We start from the raw sequence: 13432 nt of genomic DNA, 5'->3' as shown, positions 1-13432 counted from the left end.
GACCTAATAAAACACTTGACGGTTATTACTTGCATGTAATTGCAGCAGTGAATAATTTCTGTAATCAGAATTAAAGGAACAGTTCACAGAAAACTGTCCAAACCTGTTTGAGTACACAACAAAAGAGTATCCTTTTTATAGAAAATGTGTGCGATTTTTAAAAACTGTCGCATTTTATATGTACTAAAATTATTTAAATGGATACTATTTGGTTAGGGTTAGGTTGAGGGTTAGGCTTATGGTTAACTGCATGTAATAATGCACAATTTATTATTAAGTAAGTACATGGGATATATGTAACACGGCAACTGTACAATAAAGTGTTACAAAATTAATATTTAAGTATTTGATTAATATTCAGATATTCAAGTTTGAATATTTGAGACCATAGTTGGCATCAACAGAAGAAAAAAAAAATACAAACATCCATTCCTTGCTTAAGGAAAAGATACTTCAGGAAATCTTTTTTTAATACATTCACAGTCTGGTTGTTTTGTGATGCAAATCAATTGTAAAAAAAAAAGAAAATGGGCGAAACGAGGAGAATAAATGCCTAATGTATCTGAATTCCTACGAAAATACTCAGGACTGTTTATACAACAGCCTCGACTTAACAAAGGTCACCGAGCTCTGCAGAGAAATTCATGGAAATCAAATTCAGCTCAACAATAAATGTTAAGACTGTACCAGATAAATAAAACAGCTTATTTTAAACTTGACATAAACTACACCTCATGATAAAGGCAAGTACTTTAATGTTTAACTAACCGGACGAATAAATCCTCATAATGCAAATCTGAGAGGGACATTCACAGCGCCTCCTATACTGTGAAATTAATGACCTGTGCTTTTCTGTTTTAAATGTTGCTAAGCCATGACCAGGAGCACAAGTAACATTATCTAAATGCTCATCCAAGTGGAAGTGCACAGATTGTCTGGCCTGTATTCAGTCAGCTGTGAATCCACTCTCTGTGCTAGACTGTGAAGAGCAGTGATCTACTTCTGACTGCCAGCACATGGAGACCGCATATCAGTAATTATACCACTTTAAGATGAAAGTCCTAATATATATTATATAATAGTTCCGTATATTGTAGGGCTTTTTATTTAGATTAATCGCAAGAATGCTTTACAATTGTCATTTAGAAGTGAGTTTAGTGCAGCTGTTTACCATTTTTACACATGCGTTTTATAATAAAATGTTCCAAATCACATTTCACAAGTGACCGCACATTAGTTTTATCGAAAATCTATGCTTATGTTTACAGTTACCAAATAATTGGTTCATAATCACACGATTCAATCAGATTCAGATTTGTTTATGTAAACACATAACCTGATTGAGTTTGATGTGACTGAAATGTGGGATTTTATTTCTTTTGTAATCTACAGAACAGGATAGTCAAGCTTTAAACAGAAAAAAGAACCTTTTCTGACATTTTTGAGGGAGATGCTAATGGTCTAATTCGATTCAATGCTTTATGCTAAGCTAAGCTAAAGTGCTCCCACCGGACCTTGAAATCGGCTAACGGATTCAACACTGATAAAACTCATATGTTTAACTTTTGTTAGACACTTGTAAATGAACTTATATCCCCCCCAAAAAAGTGGAGTTCTTTTAAATAATTGGAAACTTTTTGAAACTGTAGAAAAAGCATTCATGTGTCCCGGTGGTGCAGTGGGTAGCACGATCGCCTTACAGCAAGAAGGCCACAGATTCGAGCCTCGGCTGGGTCAGTTGTAACTAGATACTATTTTTCAGTAACTAGCACAACACTGGCTGATACCCACCTTTGTGATAAAAACACACACACAGAAAAACAGACCATGTGTTGGTATTTGTATTTATTCATGTATTCATTAAGCTCTTGCACTCTTAAGGCTGCAGAAACAGCTGCTTCCTGCCACATTTGGAGCAGAAAGATACTCTGTTTAAGAAAAAGCATCACATACAGTTGCTTGCTAGTACAAAAAGTTGCAAACAGACACATATGCAAAAGCACGCAATTGATCTGCTACTGTGTGTGTTACAGATAAATTCTGATGGCAACTCTACATTACATTCAAGTAAATACTAGACTATTTATTCGTTCAAACACATCAAGCATCCAGTTGACGATCCCCCATATACATCATAACATGTTAAAAGCCATAAATACTATAGGTTAGTAATGGTTCCCAATCATCACTGTGCTTGTAGTTGAAATTGGGCGAACAGGTTTCCCCCGCTACAAAAAATTCCTTCTGTTCAGTCCACACAATAAAAGTCAACTCACGCTGGTCTCTGTGTAACAGTACTCTCCAGGTCATTCAGGATAATGGCAGACCAGGACAATTTCCAATGAAAGGTTTTGAGGGACAGACGACAAAGGCGAGACTCCAGTAACCGACCATCACCAGACCTTCATATCAAATCAGTTGCCAATTTATTAGACAGGAAAATGGATTGTTTGTATACAACGTTGTGCCTCATACACAGCAGAGCGTGGTAACAAAAAATGCATACAAAAAGAAAAAATCATATGAAGATGTGCAAATAATTATATCCAGACGATCGCACAAGCCTCAAAAAAGTTTCATGTCATTGCAGTGAGTCAAAATGACTTCCTTGCTTCTTTTTTATCACTTAGAAATCACCAGGCACAATTGTTGCTACTAAACCAATATCCACCACTTTTTCACCAAATGTAGTTCCCAGCAGCGGTGGCGTTAAGTACATCCATAACAGAAGGTCCTTGGCTCAGTACATCCATACTGACAGGTCTTTTTGAGTTAAAGGTCGCCGCTTTGGGGCTCGGGGTTCCGGGATTCACGGGCTGAGTTGCGGCCTAGTCTGGGGAAGCGGCTGGAGGCTTTGGATCGGGCAGTTTTGGCTCCACTCTCGTTGGCTGTTGGGCTGTCCCTGTTAGAGAACAAACGCAAACATCTGTAAACCCCCGAGCGTTTTGCTCTTTCTTCTCCTGCCTGACTCCAGGTGTTCATTTGTGCTGTAATACCTTTGGAAAACAGATAGTCCCCCCACCAGGCATCTGAGCGCTTAAACGGAGCAGAGGAAAGCTCAGTGCATTTACAATGACTAAACGCTCCAGCGTGTCGGAGTCCCTGCTGTAGGTAAATAAACAATGAAACAAGCTCTTCGCAATAGCGCTCTTTCCTTACATCCTCGCGGGCCGCACGCTGACATCAGCCGTAACTTCAGGCTAACAGACTGAAATTGAATGATGGCGGTGAGCAGAAAGCCTTCGAGGCTGAGTGTGTGTGTCACAGTGAGTGTGTTTGAGTCCTGAGGGAGGGCTGTATAGACATCAGCTGCAGATAAGGGTTAGACGCTATACATACATACACAGCTGTGGCTCTCACCAGAGAAAACTCCAAGCCCGGATAACTTGACAGCTCGGTCACTTATGAGCTGGAGGAGCTCAGGAGCCAGTGGCGACCTTGCTCACAAGGTGCCTGCTTACAAACTATAAGGCAAATATAAATAAACCATGCACATTGTAATGTATACCTATGTTTGCTGGAAAGTAAGGTGTATTCATTCAAAATAATTTAACTGTACATGATATGCTAATAAGATCTTATTTGAATTTGTGGGGTCTGTTAGAATTAATTTGTGTAACTTATTTGAATAATAATACAAATAATTCACATTGAAAGTAAAGTTCAAACCAAAAAAACCTGTAACCATTGACTTCTTTAGCATAAATTTGTCCTATGGAAGTCAATGGTTACAGGTTTTCAGCTTTCTTCAAAACATCTTCTTTAGTGTTCAACAGAATAATGAAACTCATAAAGGTTTGGTTTGGGGGTGAGTAAACAGTGAGTAAATGAAATGTACTAACCCAAATGTGAGTTGGCATTCAAGTGCTATTAGACAGTGGATCAATTCTAGGAGTGCAACAGATCATATTAAAATGTTGGGTCATGAATCAAATTACAGGGCAGTTGGTTCAATCCAAGCTGGGTCAGTTGGCATTTCTGTGTGGAGTTTGCATGTTCTCCCCATTTCATGTGAGTTTGCTACGGGTGCTCTGGTTTCGCCCACAGGTCAAAAACATACGGTATAGGTGAATTGGGTGAACTAAATTGGCCATAGTGTTTGTGAATGCAAGAGTGTATGGATGTTCCCCAGTAATGGGTTGTGGCTGGAAGGGCATTCGCTGCGTAAAACATATGCTGGATAAGTTGGTGGTTCATTCTGCTGTGGCGACCTCTGATAATTAAAGGGATTAAGTCGAAGGAAAATGAATGAATGGACAAATCACATCACTCTTTTGGATCATATAAAAATGTAAATCAGGCAAAAAAATTATTTTAATTTTGGAAAATGAAAAGAAAAATAAATAACTATTAATATATAAATTAAAAATCAATAAAACTAATGTACATGTCAAATTTCAACTAAACATTAAAATATTAAATATAACAAATACAAATAAAAAAGCAATAAGTTAACACAAAATATCAAAATAAGCAAATTAAATAGTGGTTTAAGTTTGTATTCAGGACAAACAATTCAATAAATGACAGCTGCGGTCACTTTGAGAGCTAATCCACAGATTAAATGTAGTGATAGACATGTGTTTCATAACTTTTGTGTTTGGGTTCAATTAAAAAGATAGCAGGGGCATAATGTTCACTGGGGACTAGGGGAACTAAACACTTTCAAGGGGGCACTTTCAAATTCACCATGAAGAAGTGAGACAGAGCCAAACAGAGTGAGTCTGCGTGTGTTGATACGAGTGTCCAGGAACTTTGCGGTAATGCTCTAAATTGCGAAAGTATCAGCAATGAATTGTCAACAAGCAACAGATGACTTTAATGTCAACATGGATGAATGAGAGGTAATGCGATTTAGTTTATTCAGTGTCCGCTTGTTAAGTGTGACGTGACTTCCGATTCCAATTGATATATCAAACTGTATGGGGAGACTGAACAAATGGTAATAATAAACGATTACAAATACTTTTGAAAATCACGATCGCAATATACAGTATATCCATGCCTAATATCAGATGGTCAGAAAGTAATAAAAAAAAGTTGTATACATTTTTTAAATATTAGTGTCTATGATGAAGCAACTGTTGTGTACACCATGGTTTTATATAAAATTCACTTTAATGTGAGATGACTAAAAGTGGTTGTAACTGAATATTTTCTCAATTCAATTGGATAGCAGCTTGAACCCAGAAACAGTATTTCATACGTCACGACTTAACAAGCGGATCTTACAGTAGCTCTGGTCAGGAAAATCTTTTTTTTTTTTTTTTTTTTTTTTGTAAAACAGAATACCTGCAAATGAAATATATTCATGTTTTTATGCATGCATGCATGAAATAAATGTATTAAACCAATGATCAACAATTTCAAATGATTAGACTGTGTACTAATATTGCTGCTGTCTATCTGCATTGATATAACAAAACAATAAAAACAAACACAAACACTTAAAGATTTTTTTTTTCAGGTTAGTTTGAAATAAACGTTTGTTTTATCAACTTAATTTGTGCTGTATTTTGTATCACCATACTGTAGTCCTTAAATGTACATACAGTAAATGCAATGTAAGCAGGATTTTGTCCCGCAAAAATAAAAACAGATCATAATTATTCACCTTTAAGTGGTTCCAAATTTTGAGCTTCTTCCTTCTGTTGAATACAAAACTATTTATTTTGAAACCAGCAGCCACTTACATCCACAGAAGGAACAAAAATACTACTCAAGTCAAAGGATGCTGCTTTTCAACATTTTTCAAAATACCTTATTTTATGTTCAACAGAGGAAATAAACAGGAATGAAACTGCTTATAGTTGAGTAAATGATGACAAAATTGTTATTTTCAAGTGAACTATCCATTTAATCAACCTTCCAATATCAAGACCGTTTCATTTTATTTCTATCATCGTATTTCTTACTATTGTATTTCTTATTCTGATGGTGTCTACAGTGCAGGCCAACTAAACACAGGAAGTTGCTTGAGAGAAAAAAAACAGTAGGGTCACAACTGGAGGTGGCAGGTTGGATGAAGGGCAGCTGCAATGTTATGAGGCTGCCATAAATGAGTGACAGAGAAGCGGTGTGCATGTCGGAGAGCGGTGAGCCTCTATCACTCATGTCAGGATCCACTGCTGCCCTGAGAATCATGAGTTTTGTGTGTTCTCGGCCAACGGATAAAACCAAGGCATCGTAAAGAAGCTCTCGGGGGATGGAAAGGGTGCGACTGCATTCAATTCAATTCACACAGTGATTGTGTGCAATTCATGCATGTGTATAGAAAGTGCCAGACATTTTAGGAGTACTGAGCTAATTCTCCAATGCGGAAGTGCGCTCGTTTTTGCGATTGTTTTAGGACTTCCGATTCAGTTGCCTATGGGAGAAATGATTAGAAATAATAAACGGCAGAAAACGGTCAAACTACTCGCTCTATAAACAAGTGTTTACATGACTATACATAAAAAGTAGAATAATATAATAAGAAAAGATCAGTTTGCAATTTAAAGCAGCATTATCAGCTATTTTTAACATCTAAAAATTAATGGACGCGAATGAGACCGGACGTTTTTAGCCAAAAAGATTCAAATGGCTGCTCCCGCTCATACATGAAGAATAAGGTGAATGGACCACAGCAAACAGCAAATAAATATAGATTTAAATGCACCTATAGGGTGCTTCCAGATTTATTCTTAAATTACTTATAGTGCTTATTAAGAAATGTTACAAAAATATAGATAGATTGATAGATATAGAGATTTTTATTATATAATTATGTTTACACAGTATACACTCACTGGCCACTTTATAAGGTGCACCTTACTGGTACCAGGTTGGACCTCCTTTTGCCTTCAGAACTGCCTTAATCCTTCGTGGCATAAATTCAACAAGGTACTGGAAATATTCCTCAGAGATCTTGGTCTATATTGACATGATAGCATCATGCAATTGCTGCAGATTTGTCGGCTGCACATCCATGATGCGAATGTCGCGTTCCACCACATCCCATAGGTGCTCTATTGGATTGAGCTCTTGTGACTGTGGAAGCCGTTTGAATACAGTGAACTTATTGTAATGTTCAAGAAACTATTCTGAGATGATTTGTGCTTCATGACATGGTGCGTTATCCTGCTGGAAGTAGCCATCAGAAGATGGGTACACTGTGGTAATAAAGGGATGGACATGGTCAGCAACAATACTCAGGTTGGCAGCTACGATGCTCAGTTGGTACTAATGGGCCCAAAGTGTGCCAAGAAAATATCCCCACACCATTACACCACCAGCAGCAGCCTGAACCGTTGATACAAGGCAGGATGGATCCATGCTTTTATGTTGTTGACGCCAACTGCTGACCCTACCATCCAAATGTAGCAGCATAAATCGAAACTCATCAGACCAGGCAACATTTTTCCAATCTTCTGTTGTCCAATTTTGGTGAGCCTGTGCCAATTGTAGCCTCAATTTCCTGTTCTCAGCTGGCAAGAGTGGCACTCTGTGTGGTCTTCTGCTGCTGTAGCCCACCAGCCTCAAGGTTGGATGCATTGTGCATTCAGAGATGCACTTCTGCATACTCCAGTTGTAACGAGTAGTTATTTGAGCTACTGTTGCTTTTCTATCAGCTGGAACCAGTCTGGCCATTCTCCTCTGACCTCTGGCATCAACAAGGTATTTGCGCCCACAGAACTGGCGCTCACTGGATATTTTCTTTTTTTCTGTCCATACTCTGTAAACTCTAGTGATGTTTGTGAATATCCCAGTAGATCAGTAGTTTCTGAAATACTCAGACCAGCCTGCCACCAACAACCATGTCACATTCAAAGTCACTTAAATCACCTTTTTTCCCCATTCTGATGGGTTTGAACTGCAGCAGATGGTCTTGATCATGTCTACATGCCTAAATGGATGGAGTTGTTGCCATGTGATTGGCTGATTTGTGCGTTAAAGAGCAGTTGGACAGGTGTACCTACTAAAGTGGCCAGTGAGTGTAAACTCAAACTTTATTTTATTCAAGTAACATTTACATCTTTCCACAATTAAATTTAATGTTGAATCTAAAGTTCTATCGCTTCCGCGCTCTCCCCTGCCTTTACTGCCAGCAAGCTGATGATATGGAAATGTTATTTGTAAAGTTGTTTGTCAAAATATACGATGTCATAATAAACACGTTTTGCTAATATTGATTAGGCTATATTTTGTGTCAGAACACAATTGAACTAGATTTATTTGGTTTGATGCAGTCTCATTCTCTGAATGCAGAGCTTATGTTATCACCTTCTTAGCCAATCATCATCCGTTATGTTGTTGTCCCACCCCACCTTCATACACACACCAATCATTATCGGTTGTGTGCTTCATTCGCCCCACAATACACACACTAGAGCAGGTCATAGTGAACAGAGTGCCTACTCAGATGTAAAGCACTTTACAGCAATAAGTTTTGTGTCCATTACAACAACACACAGTGCGTGTGATACAGATATTTCATTTTTATATATTTATTTATTAAGTTAGGTTGTGCACTGTTTACTTTTAATTTCTTTATCTTATGTATTAAATTTAGGTAACAATTTACTTGAAGGTGGTACCAATAATTAACATACCCCAAAAACTTGACACATTTAGATAAAAAATTACAAAGGGTCAAAATAACCAACTTTTTTATTCGTCGTGACAGAGAAACAGGTTTAATGCACCAAATACAGATTTCTTAACTGAAGTTAAAACATGTTTGTGCAAAAATAAATAATGAACACATTTAAAATCATGGCAGCTTTTTGGTATTTTAAGTAAAAATTACTCTAAATGTTAATTTTTATTTATATATTTTTTTATTTAAAAGAGATGTCATCAGTATTTTGCAGAACAAAACTTCAAAAAGCATGTTTTATTCGAACACATAACTATAAATGGTAAATATTGAGATTTAATTTGAATTTTTTTCCCATAGTATATACATTTGTTTATTAATATTACTACATTTTATGAATCCACAGAATACATACATTCAGTTGGGAGCAACCGCAGCTAGTGTACAGTATTTGCTCTGTGATGTATTTTTCCCTCACTTTCCACAAGCATATAACACACCGTACCACAGTTTGAATTCGATTTGACACAGTCACACCCTTTCTATCCCACAAGGCATCCCATTTTATGACCAATTTATGCAAAAATCTATTATTCACATGCTTTCTCTTTCAACTAGCTCATCCTAAAGCTGCAAAAAAGAAACATCCCGCCATATTCTCAAAGAGGAACAAACACAACTATTTATGAGGGCACAGAGGGCTGAGAGCAGGCTAATCTAGCTGCACTGATTACATACAGTATAACAAATAGTGTTCAAGTGCTTTCAAAGGAAATGAGATTTGAACAGTGAGCCAGAAGTAGCGTTATGCAACGCACACACACACAGTAAAACTGAACAGTCAAATGAAAATAAATGAAACAAGTTCATTTCGCTCAATATCTAAAAACTTCATTGTAATTAATAAGATAAGTTATGCCAACTCAAAATAAGTTTTATTAATGTGAACTTAAACTCACTGAAATTAAGCAGATTTCTAATTATCAGACTGTAGAAGAAAGAGAAGGGTTGAAATTAAGTAACATTGTGTATATCTGCACAAGATTGCATAGGGAGATATAAATTACACTCAAAAAAATTATTCCAACATGAAGGAATTGTGTGGAACCCAGCATTTTTTCCAGTGCAGCTTGTAATTGTGTGCTGTGTTGGAATTTACATGAAATTTGTAGCATCACCATTGTAGTGAACCTTATAGAGCCTGTCGTTTGGTTGGAGATCAGCTGATATGGAGACCACCTTAACTACATTAAGACTACTGTATATAGGCTGCATGATCCATAACTACACATGCAAGTACATTAAGAATACTGATAGTTACATTAACACATGCTATTACTAACCAACACTTAATCATAAAGATTTAATTTTATGTGATGTTTATACAAAGAAATTGCACAAATTATTATTTTTTTGGAGCTTTGGGAACTGAGTGAAAATGAGAGACATCTGTGTGTCTCATCATTAGTCACAAACACAAAGTTGATATAAAATGACATTCTATAATAAAAATAAATAATAAATAAATAAATAAACAAACCAATTAGTTTCCACAAATACACAGATGCACTATAAACCTGTGTACACAGGTCCTAAAATTTATTTATAAAACAGATCTGGTTCTTGGTTTCTTTAGCTTAGTTGGGAAAGTATTCTGCTGATGTTGAAATGACAAACATACAGATGTAACATACATACAAACATGCAAATGTTAGTTGAAAACCAATCTGCTATCAGTACTGAGCCAAAGAAACTGTTTAGATGCTTAGTTTCAGTTTGTGAAACTTTGCTACATATATGAAATATTTGTTTACAAAAGCAATAAGCTCAATGAAGCCTTGGTAAACAGTGAATTTAGAACAGTTAAAGGCAGTGTTTCTCAACCACGTTCCTGGAGGACCACCAACACTGCATGTTTTGGTTTGTCTGTCACACCCATTACAGGTCTTTCAATCTCTGCTAATAAACTGATGTTCTGAATCTCTCTGTTTTTGGTTAAGGAGACATGGAAAATGTGCAGAGCTGGTGGCCCTCCAGGAACGTGTTTGAGAAACACCAGTTAAAAGGATAGTTCACCCACAACTGAAAATTCTATCTTGACTTTTTCATTCTTTATTATTTTTTAATCTATTTGTCTTTCTTTCTTCTGCTGAACACAAAAGAAAATATTTTTAAGAAAGTTGGAAACCAGTAACTATTGACTTCCATTATATTTGTTTTTCAGATATAGATTTTCAGATTTCTTCAAAATATCGTCTTTACTGTTCAATGAAATAATTTGGAATAACTTGAAGATAATAAATAGTGAGTAAAGTAAAATTTTTAATACTACACTGAAAAACCAAATGCTTCACTAGCAAGAAAACAATTAAACAGACCATCTGCAGCAAGAATAAAGAATGTGCCTCCTTTATTCAGCCTCTTTACTTTCTCTTTACTTTGGTGGAGTAAGGAAACGGTGTTGTACGCTCTCCACTGAACACACCCATCAGCCTATATATTTAAATTCGTTTGTTAAGAGCAAAGATTTGTTTCAAAACTATTTCTAAATTCAATTCTAATTTCTAGCAAACGAATAAATGAACAATAATAATGAAGTGTGTTAAAAAACAGTGATGCAGTGATGCAGACGTCTCTAAAACCCCACAGGTGGACAAATCTAAACTTGTTTTTATTAAAAACAAATATAAATATGCATATAATAAATTATACTGCTAATAATTAGACATTTTTTGTAACATTTTAATCCTTTAATTCTTTTTCATATGAAAAATATATTTGCGTATTGCAGTACATCCTGTGTGTATTAAGCAATGTGTACGTATTTAAGACGCACAACTTACGCACTCTGCGCTGGACTTTAGACCTGCTTTCAGCTGGTCAATTGCGCAGTCTGCTTTAGTTCCTCAAAACAGCAGTGCTCCAACAGAGCGCCTTAACACACCTCCTTTATAGACCAGCACAACCATGAGTCCACACAATGGCGCATATGGATTTGCTGTTTAAACAACGTGGCGCAAAACAGAAAATTAAGGTTGTGCTGGTCTGAAAATAGCAACACGTCTTACATCTTGTTATGCCGGGTGTATGATAGGGCCCAAAGAAAATAACTGACAAATGGCATGGGTAGATTTGGAACAAGTCCACAATAATTGAAAGTAGTATACTGCACAGTGCTAAGAACAGTAATATGTAATGGCTGTTTAGTGTACAATTTGGCATTAGCACCTTTGCTTAAGAAATGAGATGGAATAAAATATCAATCCTTAAGAACAGGATGTGGAGCCTTCAGCACATCATCATTCTCAGTGTCAGTGTTGCAGGTGGAAATGCAGGGAACTTTGGAAATATAATACACCTAAAGACTGTGAACTGGTGTTCACTAAGAGGGTAAACTGAGACTCTTCCAGTTAAAGAAGAACTGAAATAATCTTGTAATAATGAGTATACTGTACAAATAATTGTAGTTTTAGGTGTATTGCTGATGTAGATGACAAGAAAATAAGATAAACAACATACAATAAGTCCTACAGTGGAGATTCCTACAATACTTCATAGATGATCTGCAGATACAGTGTACAGTCAATGAAGACTGTGTGGTCAAAATGGCACAATACAGTATACGAGACACAAATATGTAATAATACTCCAGTCTATAGGGCAGCAGCAGGATGTATTTGAGCAGTTTATTTGCAAAAAGAGATTAAAAAAATAACTTATAACTTAGTACAATTGCAAAAAACATGATTTATGGAAATGACTAAAACTGTAGATTTTAGTCATGTTTTTACATTAGGTATTGAAAATTTCAATTGCAAAAAAAGCTACATTTATTGAACAAAAATAAATAATATAACATCTTCATATATCACCCTTTAAAATATAAGACTGTTAAGAGATGGTTGCAATTTCACCGGCCACGCAATGGATGAAAACACAATAAAGATATACAGTACTTTATTTCAACTCTATTATCTGCATTACATGGGTTTTACAGTGATTAAAGAGATCATCTTTAAGACAGAACTTTCTGTATGAAATTTGTACAAAATGAATGCTAAAATGAAAGAGAAAGTCAGTTTAATGGTAAAGGGATTGGTCAAATATTCCTATTGATTAAAGGTTTGCGAAGAAATGTTATATTCCGTTGTAAAAGTATTTTGTGGTTTCAAAATACAAAATACAGTATTTTATTTTGATACATGTTTGGCTGCTGTATTTTGTAGTTTTTTTTGATACATGTAAAATTGAGGTATTTTGTATTTTATATCAAAATACATTTTAAGGTATTTTTGCCCATCCCTGGCTGCACTGTAATTATATAAAAATGTCACCTGTGCTTTTCAGATTAAAAGAACTGTCTTAGGGACTATTACAGTTGCAGCTCTTCCAGAACGCTGCGGCCAGAATTCTGACCAGAACCAGGAAATCAGAGCACATCACACCTGTCCTCAGGTCTTTACACTGGCTCCCAGTTACATTCAGAGTAGATTTTAAAGTATTATTACTGGTCTATAAATCACTAAATGGCCTAGGACCTCAATATATTATAGATATGCTCACTGAATACAAACCGATCAGATCACTCAGATCTTTAGGATCAAATAGATTAGAAATCCCAAGAGTTCAGTCAAAGCAGGGTGAATCGGCTTTCAGCTACTACACCCCTCGCTGCTGGAATCAGCTTCCAGAAATGATCAGATGTGCTCCAACATTAGGCACGTTCAAATCAAGACTGAAAACACATCTGTTTAGCTGTGCCTTTACTGAATGAGCACTGTGCTACGTCCGACAGATCGAACTACTATGTTTTTCTCTTCTTTTTAATTATTTTATAACACATTTTATCAGCTT

The 13432-nt window shown here is 36.1% G+C and overlaps 1 protein-coding gene across 1 annotated transcript in view; it reads right to left on the bottom strand.

Moving 5' to 3' along the window:
• Window positions 1-1830: 1830 nt before the first annotated feature.
• Window positions 1831-13432, bottom strand: part of snx29 (sorting nexin 29) — a 252068-nt gene continuing 240466 nt past the window's right edge. Inside the window, exon 21 of the mRNA XM_056468943.1 lies at window positions 1831-2902. Within this exon, the coding sequence (XP_056324918.1) occupies window positions 2773-2902 (130 nt within the window). The 3' untranslated portion in view covers window positions 1831-2772. The remainder of the gene's footprint in view (window positions 2903-13432) is intronic.

The sequence above is a fragment of the Danio aesculapii genome, chromosome 12 (genome assembly GCF_903798145.1).
Source record: "Danio aesculapii chromosome 12, fDanAes4.1, whole genome shotgun sequence".
Lineage (NCBI taxonomy): Eukaryota > Metazoa > Chordata > Actinopteri > Cypriniformes > Danionidae > Danio > Danio aesculapii.
The sequence above is the reverse complement of the archived record's forward strand: the minus strand, read 5'-3'. Positions and strand labels throughout refer to the sequence as shown.